The sequence below is a fragment of the Antennarius striatus genome, chromosome 15 (genome assembly GCF_040054535.1).
Source record: "Antennarius striatus isolate MH-2024 chromosome 15, ASM4005453v1, whole genome shotgun sequence".
NCBI lineage: Eukaryota > Metazoa > Chordata > Actinopteri > Lophiiformes > Antennariidae > Antennarius > Antennarius striatus.
This window is the reverse complement of record NC_090790.1, coordinates 18,382,788-18,403,050: the sequence shown is the minus strand read 5'-3', so window position 1 is coordinate 18,403,050 and position 20,263 is coordinate 18,382,788. Positions and strand designations below refer to the sequence as shown.

At 41.2% G+C, this 20,263-nt stretch overlaps 2 protein-coding genes across 3 annotated transcripts; both read right to left on the bottom strand.

The window, feature by feature from the left end:
- Positions 1-4,388: 4,388 nt before the first annotated feature.
- Positions 4,389-7,679, bottom strand: otpa (orthopedia homeobox a). Of its 2 annotated transcripts, none has more exons than XM_068335271.1 (3): positions 7,604-7,679; positions 6,787-7,193; positions 4,389-4,927 (listed from the first exon to the last, which is right to left on the bottom strand). In XM_068335271.1, the coding sequence occupies exons 1-3, from the start codon at positions 7,677-7,679 to the stop codon at positions 4,406-4,408; spliced, it is 1,005 nt and encodes a 334-aa protein (XP_068191372.1). In that variant the 3' UTR covers positions 4,389-4,405. The 2 variants fall into 2 exon arrangements, with proteins under 2 accessions (XP_068191372.1, XP_068191373.1); XM_068335272.1 differs by having other exon boundaries at positions 7,643-7,679.
- A 4,965-nt stretch (positions 7,680-12,644) lies between these two features.
- tbca (tubulin cofactor a) lies at positions 12,645-19,584 on the bottom strand. The gene is made up of 4 exons (XM_068334732.1): positions 19,444-19,584; positions 15,731-15,836; positions 13,966-14,052; positions 12,645-13,279 (listed from the first exon to the last, which is right to left on the bottom strand). Exons 1-4 carry the CDS (start codon positions 19,494-19,496, stop codon positions 13,199-13,201), a joined length of 327 nt encoding a protein of 108 aa, XP_068190833.1. The 5' UTR covers positions 19,497-19,584; the 3' UTR covers positions 12,645-13,198.
- Positions 19,585-20,263: the final 679 nt, after the last annotated feature.

Genomic DNA, 20,263 nt, shown 5'->3' with positions numbered 1-20,263 from the left:
ACACACACATGGACACACTTCAGACGTGTGCGTGGAAGGATTATTTTAGCTCGAATCCAAAAACTTAGCAGACGTAGAGCCCAGTAATGCAAAGCTGCCATTTCTCTTTTACTCTACTCGTCTTCTTCTCACTGATCATCACTGTCTGTTTCTCTCCCCGCCTTCCTCCCCTTCCTCCTCCCTCATTCACTCATTTGGTGACCCACTAATGTTCTGTTCATTTTCTCTTATGAATAGATAATGGGCAGAAATCAAATCTCTTCATTTGCATGTAATACAATTAAGACCTTTTCAAACAATGACAAATGGAGGGAGCAGCGAGGTGTCAGTCAGCCTCGTCAGCCGGAGAGCAAAGATGGCGTCGGAGAACCTCTCCATTTTAACGAAAATTAATAAAACCTTCAAATGGGATTTTCTCGTTGCCATCTGGCATAACAATCACCGAGACACTCCTAGACTCTGCCTGTCAAATAACATTAAACCTCCCATGAATTAGGATTGCTGACGCGGATGTGAAGCAACCGACATACCTCCACCTCCAAAACCCCAAAAGAGGACGTTTTTCTCTGGCGGCCAAAAGATGTGACGCTCAAAACGAGCCCGTTCTAAAGGACCGGTTCCCGATTTATCTCATGTGGTTAAAAGTTATGCCCAAATGTTTTTGGTTGCATTACTTGGGTCTAAACAGACCCTGAAGATGTAAAGATGAGCTACCTAGCTGTTAGCTCAAGCTTCATAATCGCGATATCTTGTTGTATTGTTTGTAAAAAAAAAGAAAAAGTTTTTATCCTTAAATTACAAATGGTTCAAGGGTTAATATCATATTTTTGTCCAAGAGATGAGACAAGAAATGTTTTGTGACAAAAACATATTCTCAAGTTCCGCAAGAATCCTTCCGAATTAGCAAAATCTAGCATTTAACTTCCAATGTCTTTTTAATTCTGCCTAATTTGGAATTTTCTTTAAAACCCTGATAACTACTTTTTATCTCACATTTCATTCTCTATTTTTCACATGTTTGACCCCAACTAATGCTAGCCTTCTGCTATAGCACTACCTTCAATTTCAAGCTTAGCGATCTAGGCGTTGTGTAAAAACTGTAAATAATAAATAATGAGTCTGGCTCTGTCCAAAAAAAAATGTTATCGACATGTAGCATTTATTTATTTTCTAAGAAAACTGAGTGTAATTTAAAAAACAACATTTTTGTCATACGGGAAGTAATGCGACAAATTATTTCCTGATGTGACGAAACTGGCATTTATTCATATTATAGTTATTTCCAGTCGTAATGCTTCCAGTCATACTTCTAAGCTACGCTAACTGCTACCTAGCTATAAATTATTTCATTGTGCGTTTTTTAAAATTATTTTATTAATCATAAAATATTCAACAAATTCTTTTGATTTCTGTTGCAGTATTTTATCATGAAGTCAATTAATTCAGTTCAGAGTCATATTAAAATACAAACGTGTGCATGGACACGCACTAACCTTATGCACACAGAAACACACACACACACACACACACACACACACACACACACACACACACACACACACACACACACACACACACACACACACACAGGGAAATTAATGAGCTCTCATTCATAATCCAGGATAGAGAGAGCCATATTCACCCTTGGATGGTTTATTGACTGATTTCATTTATTTGTGTGGGATAAATAGGAGGTAAACATTGGCTCGCTCTCACATTTTCCGCGACACACTCACTGCACAGCATTCTGGGAGAAATGATCCCACCACCAGCAGGGTCACTGATTGGCTACCTCGTCTGTGTGTGACAAATTACCCAATGAGAAATGGGTTACCCATTTCCACAAACTAATTAACCTGGGTGATGGTGAAACAGATTATTGCATTTATGTAATATTATTTCACATCTGCTGCTGGACTACAAAAATCTTTATCCTGGTGAAAGCTTCTCCTTTGTGGTTAGAAACACCTCATGCAAGTCCTGGATATGTGTTTTATATTACATTTAGGAAGCTTTTAATTGAAATTTAAAAAATATTTTATTTTGTTTCCGATAATTAAAGCAGTTTTTTTAAAAAATGTGCATTTCAGTTACATTTTTATACCAGTATTTCAAAATTTTACTTCATATTTTACCTTAAACAGCCCCAGACTTTGTCCTTGGGGCATCAAGAGTGATGTAGATGCACCATCTACTGAAGCAAGACTCTGAACCTCCTGTTGGTGTTGAAGTCGGGGCAAACGTTTCATCACTGTGCATCCTCAGAGCTCACAGAGCTCCACATTGTTCACCCTCATGCCTAAAATACTTTGACGCTTCACATGATCGATGGTGAGGACTTATAGCTGCAGCTTGTGCTGTTTTGGACCAGGCACAACCATCTTGGTGAGGAGCTGTTGTCATGATCGATGATGTCACTTTAGGTCAATAATCTCCAATCCCCAGGACAGCATAGAGCGCAATTCATCTGTTTAGTATATATTAATTAATACTGAGGTTGTCATAAATCCAGATTGAACCAAATCTGATGCTGCTCTTCAACAAAACCTCCAAAACATCACATTTGAAGTGGATCAAGTGGTTCTTGAGAGGCTTCATGTTTTAGTCAGATGCAGATTGTTGCAGTGAAACAAGATGTTTCCATACATTCTGCTCACAACTGTGCTGCATACATTACCCAGAGTGCAACTCAGCCGGGTCCACCAGGGATTCATATATTTCTGATGTAGCTTTGAGTTTAGATGAGGAGAAGCTAGAAGCAACCAATGGGACTCAGGTGACGTCTCTTGGGGTACATTTGAGGTCATTTTTCCAACATGCATTTCAGTGTAGATCTAAATACCCATAAGGGGGCACAAGCCGTGTCAGCTATATTTAGATCAAAAATTAAGTGCTAGTTAATAAAACTGACTTCATTTTCCAGCTCAACAGAAATACAAATTAAATGTGAGAGAATTTTAAACAAGAACTTCAGAACTTGGTATTTTCTTGAAGTTCCAATTTCAAAGGTTTCAACTATTTTAAAAAAAATGACGACAAGAATATGATTTGAGTGTTTATGGGTTGTCATTATAACACGTCTCATATTTTAGGATGTGATCATCTCGTGAAAAATGTAACTTTAGCTGGCGGGTGAGTTTGGTGGAATAAAACTTATGAAAAAGTTGAATTAAATACAAGAAGAAAGTGAATTCTGGGCTCAGACTAGTCTTATTTAATTAAATTTATTTTTATTTTTATGGCATTGCTGCTGTAGAAATGATCCTGGTGATGTCACAGGACGATGTCCTGACATCTGAGTGTGATTTTTGTTGAAGGTGACGGTATAAACTGGGTAATACTGGGAGTTACACCAATGTGTCCTGGGCTGAAGTAAAGATTATATAATTTATTTTGGATAAAAGGGAAGCTTCTGAGAGGCAAGAATTTACGAGCACCTCCACATTTGGTCATTACAATTTTTATTTAAACCAGTAAATTAAATTTCCTTCATGTTTTGAGACAGATTTGTTGAGGGGATTCAAGAAATGAGGGTTGATTCGTAATGTGCCATAATCGAAAATGATTTTTATTGGATCATTTACATTGAATTGATATAAACATGTCGGTGAAACAAAAATGGTTCAAACATTTAATAAGAAAGTCGTATTTTTTTTTAATAAGCACAGACGTAATTTTGGAAACATAAATTATCACAAACTGACCAAATGGGAACAAGAGTGCTTTCTACACAAAACATCCTATATAACAGATTATATTTAAGTCAGTATCCATGTCTTAATTTATAGAATGTCCCTTTTTTTTCTTTTTCTTTTTTTTGCCTTGGACAGCACATGCAGTCCGTCCTCTTCCGTGTTCTCCTGATTCCTCTGGTGACTCTTCCAAGGTCTTAAAACCTCCAGGGGTCTTTTTGTTTGTTGTGCCCACGGTGCGTCATCCCTTCGGTCCTTCGTGGGGCTGAACGCGGTGCAGCAGATGCAAAAAAAAAAAAAAAAAAATAGAATCTGCAGTCTAGTTTCAGAGTATCCACAGAATTTGTCTTCAAAAAATAAAAAAATAAAAAAAACGGAGCAAATGTCACTGCAAAGCCCTGCGACGACAGAGAAGGCTGCGTGAGCCAAATAATAAATACAGAACCAACCAATAAGTTAATTTAAATAGACAAATAAATAGCTGTCATAGGCTACATGCGAAATAATAAAATAGAAGAAGTCCTATGCTTGATAATAACTTCATTTTCCCTCCAGGTTGTGATTTGAGGAGAAAACACACCAGATGCGCAGTATGGGTTGAGATCTGAACGAGAATCCTGGCTGTACTTTTCCCCGCTTGACTGGATGAATAAAACTAATAGCAGAAGATTCTCTGTGAGAGTGGAAGGAAACTCGTCACGCAGGCCTCGTCACTAGGTGAAGCTCATGGATACTGTGTGCTCCAGCGCTTTGCGGCGCAGCGAGGCGATGCTCGTCCCTCTCCAGACGTCATTGTCCGGGGAACTACACAGTTGAGGCGAGCCGGTCACGTTGGTCGGACCCGACAGGGACGCGGGGACCATCCCGGGGAACGTGGGCTGGTAGAGGTGTGACTGGAGCCCGGAGCCGTTTGAGGACATGTTGGACAGACCCATGGAGTTGGGAGGCGGCCCGGCGCCGAGGCTGCACTGGGACAGGGATTGCGCCATGGCTTGTTGGCGGCCCAGAGCAGGTGGGAGCTGCAGCTGAGACACGCCGGGCATCCCAGCCGTGGCCCAGCGGGTGTCGTTCGCGTGGAAGGAGCAGAGGCTGTCGCCCATGGCCGCCGCTGCCGCCGCGGCGGACGGGAACTGAGGCAGGCCGTGGTGCGTGGGCAGGAGAGTTCCCGGAGCCCGGAACACGTTGGTGGTCTTCTTGCGTTTCTTCCACTTGGCGCGTCGGTTCTGGAACCAGACCTGCAGAGAGAGACGCGTTAGAGGCGTGGGCGCACATAAAAAGGTTATGACATCATCCCGTGATCATCACGGTAACTGGAACGATGAATCGAAACGGATTTATGTTTGTCGGTCAGTCAGCTCTACCGGTAATGTTCGTGCGTAAACATCCCCAAGTGGCGAAGAAAGAAAAACACGTACGTGCGTAATGCAGCGTATTCTTTTTAAAAAACATCATATGAAACTTTTATTTTGCATGTCCAACAGAATCAAGAATACTTCAATAAAAAAAAGAATTAAATTGGTTATTTTTTCAATAAATCAATAAATATTCCTTTGTATATATTTTTTTTTATTTGTGCGTAAAATGCAACCTTTTTTTAAAAAAAAACAACATTCGATTTTTACCGCTATGGGCGGAGCCAGCAGAAACGCACACGCTCAGATAATAAAGATAATGTTATTGCTGTGACAAGCTGACTTTAATTCCGGGAGTCCTTGAGCTTCTGCGGGGCCCGTTCGTCTATGATTAATGTGAAGATTTGCTTGAGAAAGTGAGGCGCGGTAATAAGAGCGGGACAATCTCACTCTGCAACCCCCCCCCGCCGCGTAGCCAGCCGTGAAATCCGGCCTGAAATGCATTACACTTCAGAGGAAAGAAAATGCAATTCCTCATTCTGCACAAAAAGACAGAGTGCACCCTCAGCGCAGCCGGCATTAAGACGTGGGGGGGCGCTGACAGGCCCATCGCTAAAGCCCAACCTGGACCCGCTCCTTATTTCAGCCCCTCCGGGAAAGAAGACGAGCTTCATTTCACTAATTTTTATTTTATGGAAATAGCAGATATGGAATGGACTCAGGCAGCAATAATAATAATGATTATTAGGGAGTGAGCGACCCGTTGGCTCTGGTTAATAAGGCTGTTTGTGAAGGGAGGATCAAACCACGTGACTCGGTTCGGTTCCTGTTAGAAGGACACGAATTATGTTCCCAGTTTGACAGTAGAATATTTATCCTTTAAAAATAAAATTTTAAAAAAATTAATTCAGGGAAATTTAATTAAATAAGCTGACAAACACGGGATTTCAAATAACATTTTTTTTTCTAATCTCGCGAGAAGAGACTAGAAGGATTCACTGTTTGACTTCTGGAGTATAAAAGATGCAACTCCTGCCTTGTTATTATTTGTGTATGTATGAAGCACGTGACTTGTAAACACACATACACGCGATTTAATTTCTTACTTATTAAAACTCCTAGAATAATTAACAACACTTCATTTAGTAAATACATAAAATAAGTTTCAGTTCGGCTCTTTCTTTTTTTTTTTTTAACTTTTTTTTAGAAAAAAAATAAAAGATACAAAAATTTAGATTTTGCTTTATAATAATAAAAATAAATTTGAGTAACTTTTTTAAAATTGTGGAAATTCAGATTTAGTGTATTAAAAAATCAGATAAAAAAGATAACAAATAATAGATTCTCCTGCCATTTGCTGTATTTCTCTTCAATAAATTCTATGAAAAAAGAACACATTTTCTTTTAACATACACGATGAAAAATTACTCTGAAAAAATTCAATAATTTTATATTCGTGGCGACATAAATTCAAATTTACTTGAAGCAAGTTTGATTATTGATTTTTTTTTAAATTAATTTTTTTTTTTAAATGGCGTATTTCTTTTTTTTTATATATAAATAAAGAAATCACAAACTGAGAATAAAAAGGGATTAAAAAGATGTTTGATTAATTATTTATAAAGCTTCAGCAGTTTTTCTTTTAGAATTTAATTTTTTTGAAACTTGGGTTTATTTCTGGAGGATTTAAAAAAAAATGTAATTCCCTTCCCTGTTGATCCGGATCGCCCCAGCCGTCCTACCTGGACTCGGGACTCCGTCAGGCCGATCCTCAGCGCCAGCTCCTCCCGCATGAAGATATCTGGGTAGTGCGTTTTGGCGAAGCTCCTCTCCAGCTCGTTGAGCTGCGCCGGCGTGAAGCGCGTCCGGTGCCGCTTCTGCTTCTGGGTCTGCTGCGCCGCGGACTGGTTCTGGTTGTTGTTGTTCTGCTGATGCTGCTGCTGCTGCTTCTCCTGTTCTTTGCTATTGACCTGCACCGGATTGGATCCTCCGCCGCTGCTGATGTCGTCGCCGGGGAGCATGGTGGCCCCTTCCACGCCGTCCGGGCCCGGGCCGAGCTCCCCGGAGTGTCCTGGGTCAGGTCCGCCTCCTCCGAGCCGACACTTGAGAGCCTCCCTGTGACCCAGGAGCTCCGCCGCATCCTTCATCCCTGCAAAGACAAGCAGAGATGGTGAAGAACAGGAAACAGTCGCTACAGGAGGGGAAAAGGGACATGTTAGGAAAATTCTGCAAGAATTGAAATTGCGCGCATGCGGCGGACTTTGTGGCTGAGACGATTTGATGCACATGCATTAAAACAGCTAAAAAAGACAAACAGGGAAATTAAAAGAGCCATTCCAGCTCAGACAAGACAGCATGCACGTTACAAGCGGCTCCTTAAATACTCTTAATTCAATTCGATCACATCTTAGAAAATTGTTAAATCAAATTATGCTGTAATATAATAATAATAATTACTTTTCCAATGAATTAAGCCACTTCAGTCACATTAAGATAATACAAGAAGCAAATTGACAATTTTACGAGCTTGATTTAGAATTAAAAGTGCCTCCAGCTTACAGTAGAGTTGAAGACCGGAGTTTGGCGTTGATAACTCACCGAGGCGAGCATCCAGGAGGTCGGCATGAGATAGCATTGCGCACCGCTCCAGGGCGTAGTGCTATTCCAAAAAAACCCTCTATGACTTTAACCTATTTAAGAAATATATATAGCCTAAATGAAAGCAAATTCGGTTTGTGGTTAAAAGGGAGGTTCGTTGCATTATAATGTAGTTTAGAGAAATGGGGAGGCGCTTAACAACGGAATGAACCCATGAGCTTCTCCAAACGAGGACCAATCAGAGTTGAAGCCTGAGGTATGTCAGCCTCAGCAGCCCTCCGCCCGCACCTCCATCCTCAAGTTCATTCCTCCTCATTCCTGTAATTGGCTTTGATTTCTCCTCCAAATTACAGCCAATAAAATAACCTGATTTAATATCTGCGTGAAAGCTTCGACCCGCTCAAGAAATCTTGAATCACCGCAATATTTGTTTAATTGCGCGTGTTCCTCCGCAGTCGTTTTTACAGCAAGAAATAATATGTTGACAAAAAAAAGCACATGGATCGAATATAAAACCAGGAAAACATATTTTAGTATTTAATATAGAGCTGAATTTATTAATATGATTCTATGTTTTTTAAGTGGATCTCCTTGATTTCAAACCAACAACAAACTTTTATTATTCTAGCCAGGCTCATTTTCAGGGCAATTAAGCTTTTATGTAATTCGTGCCAAATCTATACGTCTTTATCGCAAATATCAGAGTAAGATCAGTATAAATTAGTGGTAATTTAATAGTGTTTAGGCCTAACTGTCAAAAGGGTGGGACTTGGTTTAAATGATGTGTGAGCTGATTAAAGTGGAGGCAGTTTAACATGAGCTGTGAGTGTCTGATCACACACCTGATCAGGGGGAAACACTCGATCGAGGCCCGTATTCTCAATTTAAGGTTATTTATCCGCAATAAAAAAGAAAAAAAAAAGCTTAATTTTCATGGAATAAATAGACTCAATTAAACCATCAGCTTTTTGTCACCAGCCTGTCAAATATTTAAAGATTTTAAAAAAAAAAATCAAACATGCTTTAGACAGATGTCGGGACGTCTTGAGGGAGCAGGTTTATTTATTATGTGGTGGAAAAAAATGACACAAAGGAGGCGTCCGAGCGTGAAAGGCTCTTTTCTGCATCCACGCAGCCTTCAACTGCTTCTGCTAGTCTTTTATTTGCAATCTGGTGGCAGGAGCGACAGACAGACACGCAGACCGGGTGGATGGATGCATGGATGGATGGATGGATGGATGGATGGATGGATGCGAGGACGGATGGATGGAGTGGAGTTGCGTGCCTGAGTCTTTTTTTTTGGACGCGTTGGGGATGTGGAGGAGATTTTTGCGCTGATATCTGCGTCTTTCTCCAACGGAGGAAACGAAGAAGACGCGCATTCGGAGATATTTGTTGCCCTCCTGTTTATCGGGGCTTTTAATATTTTAAAGGTTGGATTGGAGGTATAGATTTTAAGAGCCGGAACTAAACGCAAATTATTTGTTTTATTAACAGGATTATTCCAGGGAATTACAGACATTATTGTCTGTTGCTGAAAACGCGCTCTCGCTGTTATTTGTGTTAATAATCACACGTGGTTTTCCGGTCTTTACGGGCGGTTCTTTGGCGCGCTGAAAGCCAGTAAGGATAATTCAAAATCATCTCGTTTGGGATGATGGATCGCGCACTCCGCTTTACGACTTTTCAATAGCTCAGTGCTTTTATAGCTGTACAAACACGAGTGGAGGACTCCGCTCGCAGCATGCAGCTCACATTTAACCCAAACCACCGCGGAGAGGGGGCGACATGTAGTGGGGGTATTTAAAGCACCCCCATCACAATCCGAATTTATTTGATAACATTTTATTTATAATGAACACATCTTTTTTTTTTTAATTTTTTTTTTTTTTTTAAAGAGCAACTTATTTCTCATGTTTTTATTTACAAACAAACACATCCGCGCAACGCAGACATGCGCGCAACAGAATTTATTAAGCTGCTTTTATTGCGCATCTATTGAATCTTGCAGGATTTCATGCTTTATTTATAGATAATAAAACATTTTATTTTACACATTAGAGACTTTTAAAGCGCATTTTTTTTTATTGTTGTTGTTGCTTTATTTAAATTTACACGAGCGAATTTGCTGCTGGATGATAAATTAGTCTCCCCCATTTAGAATCAGCACGTTTAATTCAAAGGCATCTTTTCACTTAATACTGTCAATAGATTGCGTGCGCGCAGTTTGGCTGCGTTGATAAGGCTGTAATTAAGGCTACAGTGAGCTGCGTCTCTCCTCCACCAGCGCATCAATCTTCTCCAGATATAAATAAAAATAGACAAACAAACAAACTGCAAGTTAATGCGGCGCATCTGAGTGGAAAGTAGACATTTTCACGCGTTGTGGAGATGAGGAGTGACTTTTAATAGAGACGGAAAATATAATCATGTGAACAGAGGCTTGATGGATGCAGAGGTGGGGCTCGAACCCGTGACCTCCTGGTTACAGTATTTGGGATCTCCCGTAACGTTAACCGTCCCCCCCCCCTCCTTCCTCCTCTCCGAATTCGCTCAATTAGAGATTTCTGAGGAGAAAAGCAATCGATCCTCCATCAGCGGGATCTGAACAAATGAGATTCTTGTTTCTCGCAGCTGATCTGGCGTCAGTCTGGAGGGGATTAGGACCAATAATAAGCTGCTGGTGTTGAGAGCAGGAGAGCTGCATGCGGCCGCAGGTTCGAGGCTCACAAAGTTTGGAGAAATCTGCGCCAATGTCGGTGCCGCTGGTGCGGCAGACGCACCGCGTTAGCGCCACTTCTGTCCAACACAAACAAACATATCGACATGTGTTTAATAATCCTCAAAAATATCAGTTCATCAAAAACCAGCAGTGGGACTAATAATAAGATCATTACGTAAGTATGGACGTAAGGGCTTTACGCTACTAACGTAACAAACTGACAATGTCTTCATTCAAACTATTACCAATTCTATTCATTAATCGATTTTTGAATATTATACTTGTATAATTTAATTACTATTTATAATTTTTTTTTAAATTTAAAACGTTGGTTTTATTGACGCAGCGGATTTATTTCCGGTATTCACGTATATGGTCATTCTACAGTATATATTCAAAATTAAAAAGTTTGGACTTTAATTCACAGTAAACTGTGTGTGTGTGTGTGTGTGTGTGTGTGTGTGTGTGTGTGTGTGTGTGTGTGTGTGTGTGTGTGTGTGTGTGTGTCTGTCTGTATGTGTGTGTGCGTGTAGCCGCATTTTATTCAATCCCGGAAGGAACTTTTACTTTTAAACTTTAGTTTCACTTTTTTTTCTTCTCCACGCGTCAAGATGATATTTCCTTCTTACGTCATTTGGCATATTTCAACCTGTAATAAAATTAAAGTAAAAAATTAATTAAGCAGTGGGAGAATCACTATTTTATATTTTAGACTTAAAATCCACCAAACTGCTGATTTTAATAAATATTGTGCTTTTTACTCCATTATACGACTCCTCTATTTTTCAGATAAGCCTGATGAGCATCAATATTTAAATATTAATAACTATTATACCTCCTTGAGGAACCTGATGGCTGCTTTTATTCTAACACTTTTAAATCCTCACCTATAATTCTTTGGTAATATTTGACGCTAAAATCTATCGATTAGTTCGAATATTGGCTCCTTTTCGTACCTGAAGCTCACAGGTACTTTCCAGATTCAGACTTTATATAGTTCCAGCAGTAGTAAAACGTTCTCCATCAGTAGTAAAACGTTCTCCAGCAGTAGCAAAACGTTCTCCAGCCGCATTAACACGAGCGTTGACGCGTTAGTAATAAATTAAATGTCTAATAAGCCCCTGACGGGGTCGTCCTGCTGCCGGTGACGCATGCGTTCGTTTGGAAACATGCAGATTAGAATACTCCATACTGGGAGTATTTTCCATCCCAGTGCTGCTGGTACTCAAACAGGCGTGAGTACCGATCAGCCCACGCGTGATCCGAGCCGCCTGCAGCCCGCAGGTCCTCCGGTCACACACACCCAGATGTAGCGCCCCGCCGCCGCATCTCATGCCTCAATTAGCGCCGCTGCCCTCTGCGTGGACTCGATTAGGCCGTGATTTATCCGAAAGAAATATAATTATAGCTCCAAATAAAATAATCAGCATTGAAGAGTGATTACCTTAACGAGATGGAGCGGGGTGGATGCCACGGAGCAGCAGCGCCTCATTAGGGCCCTAATGAGACTTTGGGGCGATCCCGGTAATTATCGAAATGTGTAAAATAAGGATCAAGTCAAATGTAGCCTTCATTTGTCTGGCGGCTCGGTTCGTTTATTAGGAGACTGTTTGGAGGGAGTCTCAGCCTGGATTCATGGGGAACAGACGAACCGCGTCTCTCCAGCCCACCCGGAACCACCGACGACTGGGGTTCCTGTCCGTGAGATAATACCGCAAAACAGTCGGTTCGATTAGTCGATTCGATTGAATGAAAACCGCACACTTCAAATAATCGAATCAATTTTCAAGCAGAATAAACGCGAAATTTATTTATTTATTTATTTAAGTCTGTTTGTTTTTGGTCACACAAAGGATTTTTTTCCCCCCTGTAGAGTAGAAATAAAAGCTTTTTAAAAAAAAAAAAATTGTTTAAATCACTTTTCAGAGAAGGTAAAACGTTAAATATGACTTTTAATCAACAAAAAAAGGTGAATTTATTTGTTTTGGACACAAATAGCTCAAGAAATAATATCGTAACCATGCACAGAATTTTACATTCTAAGAGATAAATTCAAGAATTGAAGCTGCGATATGAAACAATTTCGTAAAAAACTCATAATTTGTCAATTTTGAATCAAAAAAACTTATGAAATTTGTTAATTTAGCTTTACAATAAGTTTTACCAGCTTTTCTGGAATTTTACCAACTAAAAAAATCAATCAAAAGATAAATAAAAGCAACCTCCAGGAACTTCTTGACTGATTCAATAGGGTTAACATAGAAACGCGAAGTGTCAAAATCTTGTCAAACTGAAAGGTTTTATTTGGAACACAAACCTCAAGAACTTGTGCTGGATATTTTCTTATGCTGTTGATAGAAATTTGTCCACTTTTTCTGCATTTTACAGTAAAAAAAAAAAATTGACAAGGAAATAAACAATCGTTCTTTGCAGCTCTGGGATGTATCATAAACAGGAGTGCGAACACTTTCTTAAAAAAAGAAGCAACTCAAACTTCACAGAATTCTTCTTACAGTTCAATGTTAATCAATCAATCAATCAAGTTTTATATATAAAGCGCTTAATCACGTCAACAAACATAAGGCTTCAGAACAACCACCAGTGGACCAACACCTGGTTCTGATCGCAGAAACGACAAACATGTGGTGTAACGCATCATGTACATTATAGAATGACAAAACAACCTTCTACAGTAATTAATGTGTATTTGGTGCCACATTAAGCAAACAGTAGAAATAATTACAAACAGATTCATGTTGCTGAAACGTTTCCACTCGGGTCCAAACAGGAATGAGCATCAGAATCTGTCAGCGAGAGCAGAAACAGGCCTGGAATTATCCTTCAAGCTCCACTGAGTTCAACACGTCCATAGCAGTTTTGTACTCCTCTGCTTCTTCCAAATCCTTCGCGTCATCCTGGAAAGACACAAAACACACACACAAACACCAGAAAATCACCTTCTGTTTCTTAAATTCAAAAATGAAAGATCACAACCAGCGACGAAACAAACCCAGAACTTCTCCAAACTTTTAACTTAACATCAGAATATTGTCGCTTCATTTTCGCTGCTTGACAGCATCACGTTATCGGGGTCCATATTTAGCAGCTAAAGGTTGATGTGACTGTGTGGTTACCGTGGTGACAGCGATGCTAATGAACGGACGACAGCGAGAGTGTCTGAAGGAAGACAGATAGAGAGAAGGGACAAGCTGCTAATTCCAGGTTAGCTCCTCCTGGTGTGTGTCGCGCAAACTTTCTTTTACCCTCAACTTTAACGACTAGTCAGATTTCTACGAGGTTAATAAACAGAATCTGAGTTTTAGTTTAATTAATTTCTCAGGAGATTATTTAAATGTCAAGATAGCAGAAAAGCTTCGGTCTAGATGTACAGAAAGGGTTCATGTTAAATCCCACCTCAGTCTTTGACAGATGTGTTCACGCGGAGCTGCAACCGCCAACCAGAAGGGGGCGCTAATGATCTCAGAGGAGATAGTGAAGGTTCTAAATGATTCTAGTTTTGGTTGATTTCTGTATTGAACGTCTTCTTCTGTGGTTTAGGAGTGTGTGCTCGTTGGCGTTCCTTTAGCGTCGAATGACTTACTAATAACTGCTGCAGATCCTCGTACGCCGTCATCAGGCGGCGGTGGCAGTCCGGGATCATCATGTAGCTCTCCTTGAGCACCTCCACCTGAAAGCACAGACACTACATTAGCGCCACCAGCAGGTAGTGTGCTGCTATTTAACGCTAACCTAGTTAGCATTTTCTTTTTACCGGTAAAACATGCAGCTTATTCAAGTTTCATGCTAACAGACGGATTCAGGTGCGTTTATTTGCCGTGTTGACATGAGGGGCGTCCAGCCCAGGCTGTCGCGAACATCTCCCGACAAGCCGCCATAAAAAAAGTTTGAGTTATCGATTGAAAAGCGAGTTGTGCAGCAGGGGACTGCCTCCCTCTGCCCGCACATGTGGATAAATGAAGAAACCCTGAGACGGGGGGAGGGGGTAGCGTGATCAGGTGTAAAGAGACACCGCATCCCCGGCCAAGCCGTGTTAAAGCCTGCGTAACTTTTCCAGGCGCTGCTAATGTGGAATTCCTCACAGCTGGCGCCCCGAAGAGCAGAGAGGAGCGGGTTTAACGCTGTCAGACACACCCGCTTGTGACAGATGCTTCCTTCGCCGAGCCCTCTGTCGAGCGGCAAAGTCAAAACACGCACACGCGTGTCCATTTCACGGCTCCGCACACCCGTGAGGCAGTCGGATGAACTCGTATGCATGCAGACAGACTGACATACCGAAAGACGGCGTGCAAAACTCTCAGAGCCGTTCCCCGTCCAGATGTGACAAGGTGAGGCAGACTAAGCGAAGGAGTGTTGGAACAGAGGAAAGTCACGCTGCCCTCCCAGAGCGGTGGAACGCTCCCATCAGCGCCGGATAAAGACGACACTCACAGCGTATCGATTCCACTGAAATAAAAGCCTCTAATCCCTCCTGCCTCAGACCTCTCATCTCCAACCATAATCCATCTGGCCTCCGAAGCTCCCCATTTAACACCAGCCGAGCCCGCTGCTCAGCCGGAGCCGCTGCTCCATGAATGAACAAACACAACAAAACACACACGGAATTTTAATGGTTCCAGTAAACACGGTCAGAAACGGTTCCCGTCTGCCTTCACTGCCCGGGCACACCGCAGAAGGTGTGGAACGCGAACACGCAGACAGGTCCTGAACCTGAGATGATATTTAAGGTCGAATGATAATATTTCCCACAACACGCTCGCTTTAAAAATGATAAATCAAATTCAAAATCACTGCTCGTGTGTGATCATCTCATTAAATCCTGTCAGCACGAGCAACAGCAAAAGTTAGGATGCTATCAGGACAATAAGCTAGCATGAAGTGTGTTACACAGATTTCCTGTAGGTACAGTGGTTAAGGGTGGGGGGTGTAATGGACCATAAATACCAGTGTCAGTAATTATCAAATGCTTCTACAGTAACATGATATATTTACATCTGCATCGGCAAATTACAAAATCGCTAATGATTGTCCTCTTAAAGCCTAATTGTTCATCGCCGCTGCTGACTGACCTCATTACACGACTGAAGGGAAGCCAGCTTCATCGAGGTAGACTTCACTTCCTCTCTACGAGGCGAGCAGAACCTCCCGGTGATAAATGAACGAGGCACCGATCATCAAACGGAGACGTTCATTTTTTTTCTTACAGGTTTGTCGTTGCTTCAGCTCCTGAAGCTGGCTTTTATGCATTAGCTGCTAGCCGCTACTACCTGCTTCAACAGCGACACCGGCGTTGTGTGTTTGTAACGCAGCACAGAGAGACCTGGAGAAGCGAAATGGAACCAACCTACCTGTTGTTTGAGACAGTATTTATCTGCTTCCTCTGCTTTCATCCGCTCCACCTTCTCCTCCTGAAGCTTTGCCTCCTTCTTGTACATCGTCTCCTCCTTCGCTAGCCTGCAGACCAGGAGGAGCAGAGAGGAACAGATGGTTCATAGTTAACGGCGGTGACACGGTGTTGTTCCATCAAACACAAATGCACAGCCTCCAAGAGAGATAATAGAGGACCCGCTATGAGAAAGGTGAGCTGTGATGGTCACCTTTAACGGATGGGGCCATCTATCCTCATTCTCACCAGCGTTCCTCTGAATGAGGGGACACAGGGAGATCATCTCCCACAGGATGGAAAGGTACACACTTCAATAACAGCCAGCGAACGCATCATTCCCCCTCGCACAACGGCGGCAGCGGCTGGAGATCAGCCTCATCGCATTCAACATCCAACACCGAGTCTGCTCTGATCTCGGGTTCGACTCTTAGCTGCCAAATACATAAAAAATGTGAAGAGATTCATCCGACGTTAAGGATTTCTCTCCACTACCATTGACTTCAAAAGGAAATATTATAAGTGGATGTTGTGTTTATTTTGTGTGTGGTAAACGTGGCGTTTTGTTGTTGTGTTCTGGATAACTGCACAAACCAGAGCTGCCAGTTTCAAGAGAAAGTAGATATTCATCAGGTGTTCATTTGTTTTGTAAGGTGAGGCTCCCTGCGTTCAACCACCGCTAAAGAACTCATCTGGAAAAATATGGAACATGAGCTCTAACTTAGCTCAACAATATTTTTCAATCTGGTGTTATTCGGCGAGTTTAAGTCTATATTTCTGCAGCAGTATTTACCATCCAAAATAAAATAGAGATTAACAAGGAAAAACCGTTCCATAAGGTAATTCATCCTGTAACCGGGTTATGTTTACGGACGTGTTTCCATATGATCTATAATCTGGTTAAAAATCCCAAAGTTTTCTCATTTCCAGCAAACGCTCACATTTCAAACATAAGTCTCGAGGCTGTCTGGACACGTCGTCTGACGTGGATGTGAATTAATGAAATGATTCACTTTCAAATGTGGTGGAAATGAATTTTCTAGAGATCAGTTCATCAGATGTTCGCTGTTTTAGCAATAATCTAATCCCATCTCTAACACAATACTATATAATTATTTTAAATTCACAACTATCAGCTGCTAAGAAATTCAGTCTATTCTTTCTAAAGACTATCTATCCATCCATCTATCTCCACACAAAATGTACTTAATCTGTAAAATTAACCCCATTTTTCTGACTGAAAATCTGTTTAAAACAAAACCAAACACGCGTGTGACACACACGTATGTACTGTATATGAACACGGCTGTGACATCACTGGCGTGACCGATCTCACACAAACACTACTAGTCCTTTTTAGATTAATTGATCATCAATTTAGCTCCTAATTTGGACCAAGTCAGGTGGTAAATGGGCCTCTTTTACTTGATTGTTAGTGAAAATGGGCTTGAGTACATTGATAAATTCTGATTATTTATCAATTACAGGCCAAATGGAACTAAATCTATTAAACAGACTCTGACCCTGATTGGCATAATGGAGTTTGAAAATATTGCTATTGATAATGATTCCCAACTAATAGTCTTTTTCCAGCTGTGCCCGCTTGTCGGAATGACAACACAAATTTAATTTTTCATAAAATCAGCTGTGTGTGTGTTAAGCAAGTGATCCTTCATTAATCAGTCGCATTACTGGAGACCCTTCCTTCCTTAGCCGAGGACGCCTACAGCACTCTGTCATATTTTACATCAATTACCCCTCGTTCTAACACGGTTCCATCAAGAAGCTCTTAAACAGGCGCCGTATGCGCCGGCAGCTCCTGACTCCTCCTGCTCGATGCGGAGTGAGTAATGTCGCCTGTTTGGAGTCAAAGACGGCAGCAAAGAGCGGCGAAACACGGCGGAAGGAAGGCTGAAATAATTTGAATAAAACTGAAGGACAGTCTAATAACAAAACGTCCATTCTTCCCCTTCCAGTCCTGATGTTAATTTCTTATTTCTCCCAGACTTGGAGCACTGTGTGAATGAGGGGTGGGGTCGCGGTTGGTTTTAAATAGACCTGCCACCTCCAGCTTAATGGAAAAGGCAGCTCTCTGGAAAATAGAAAAAAAGGGAATTAGAGCCAGCCGACACACACATCCAGCCACCTCCTCTGGCACTGTATTTTTGAGCCACGATGTAGTCTGTGCCGGGACTGGAATGACAAAGGCAAATTACTGTTGTCATTTTATTAAGGGTATCCGCCTCGCTAGGGCAGAAAAGGCACCGACTGGAATGTGCAAAAGCCACTGGAAATAGGTCTGGCTAAAAGAGCGGGCAGGTTTTTCGCTAAACTTCAATATATAAAAAGGGAGGAGGGGGATGAAGCAGGTGAGAGGAGAGGAAAAAGGAGAGTCAGACTGGAAGGGGACACGGGATTGTGTAGAGAAAGAACCCAATGACAGTCTGTACGTTAAAAGTCAACGGCTTGATTAAGGGTTCAAGGTAACGTACTTTTGACCCAATACCCGCTGTGAGCTCCAGAAACACCATCCGAGTCCGGCCACAACACAGCGAAGAAATCCAGCCACCATCATCACCACCTCAGTTAACCCATTAGTAATCTAACCCTCATCAAAACACAATCAATAGAACATCACACCATCACCACTGACAGGTAAGGGAATTAGAGGCGCGCCTGATTGACGAGACTATCTGTCCATCAGCACCATATAGAGCCCATTATCCACCACACATCCTAATATCTCAATAGTTTCTGTTCCAGCATGCTAAACCTGGCCATCACGCAAATTTATGGATGTCAAATCCATTAATGGAATAACTTGAACTGCATGATTGGGTCGAGAGGTTCTGCATCAAAAAGATGACACGTCGTCCCATATCAAATCCGTCATCCACAAAACCATTTCATTAAATCACAGCGATGAAAAAAAAAAAATTTTTTTGGGGGGGGGGGGTTGGTTCTTCGTATCTGTTTCTTTCTCGGAGAGACAATCACACCTCTTACTGCTGTCTTTAAGTTAAAAAATTAAGGTATGTAATGGCTTAAAAAGAACTTGTGTTCAGGTTTATTTTTTATATTTTATAATACTGGGCGGGTTTCTTTCTGATTCTATACTTAAAAGTGGCGATATTTTATAACAGGATGGCGACGGCAAGTCATAATCAGACGTTTTATAACGTGTGATTGCACTCGAATGCATCACGATAGTTATTTAGAAGTTGCATTTTATCTAAAAGCAGTAACGTGACATCTTATTCAGACACAACAGCCGCACATCAGCTAGCTTTAGCACTCCTAGCATAGACCCGATAAAAGAGCAACGGTCATCGCTGCGCAGCTAGCTTGCTAGCTAACGGTACAAATAACACGACACATTTTCGTTATGGCGATGTAACAACATATTTACGAGTCTGTTTTGACATAACACCACTGCTCGCTGAGTCAGACTCACATGACGTGTAATAAAGACATTTCCACGTGATACCGAGTCGCAGAATACAGGCCGAGCCAGATCAGCGGAGTCAAGTTAAAGCCTCGACGGGAAACGCTCTCTCATGGGCGCTATCATTTAGCAGAAACTAGCTAGGCTAGTTAGCACGCTAACCTCAACTCACCGTAAATTACAAACGCTAAATCATTTTTATCTTCAATTGGAGCTAAGACAGCAAACCTTACCTCTTAACAACACCCGTTTTAATCTTAATTTGCCGTATTACTGGATCTGCCATGACTGTAGGTTGAGTTTTTCCTCAGCGTAGTTGTAGCTTGTTGCTGTACAGCGGTACTAGCGCTAACTGTGAATGACGAGCTGGGGAGAATCAGAGCCGACAAGCTGATCAACGATAAATCGATCGGCTAGAGAAGATGATTGTCGATTGCTTGGATTACGACTTTGATCCCGGCAGGGGAAAAAAAACACCTCAGAGAATGAACTCTGATCCATTTGAAATACTGCATGCTAAATCACGGTTATCACAAAACACAAAAATAATATCATACAGCCGTGAAATACAATGTAGTACAAACACAGGTATAAAAAAAAACCCCTTATAATGCAATTGATGAAGCTGCTCTGCAGTATCTAAAGTAGTTAAAATGATGTTCAGTGTTTAATGCATCAATAATTATGATAAAATATTCTACTGTAAAAATTCCTCTTTTACTTTGATATCCAACAGTAGACTATTTTTTCCACCAGTGTTCATATACAAGTATACTGTCATACATATAATCATAATGGTAGGTGATGGTGTTGTCCTGATGAAGACAATAAGCACTGACCCAGATGAGGTGTAAGAATGTCAGGCTTCTAAATGTGGTCAGATGGAACTCCTTTTCAGCCGAAGATATGAAAATGAAAATAAAATGATAAATATTTGACATTTTGCAGGTTTTTGTAAACCTCTGAATAAGCCAATTTTCTTTATTTACACAGTATATCACTTCAGCTAAACAATTGACATGGCGTATAAAGCTGTTTTACAAAGACAGCACA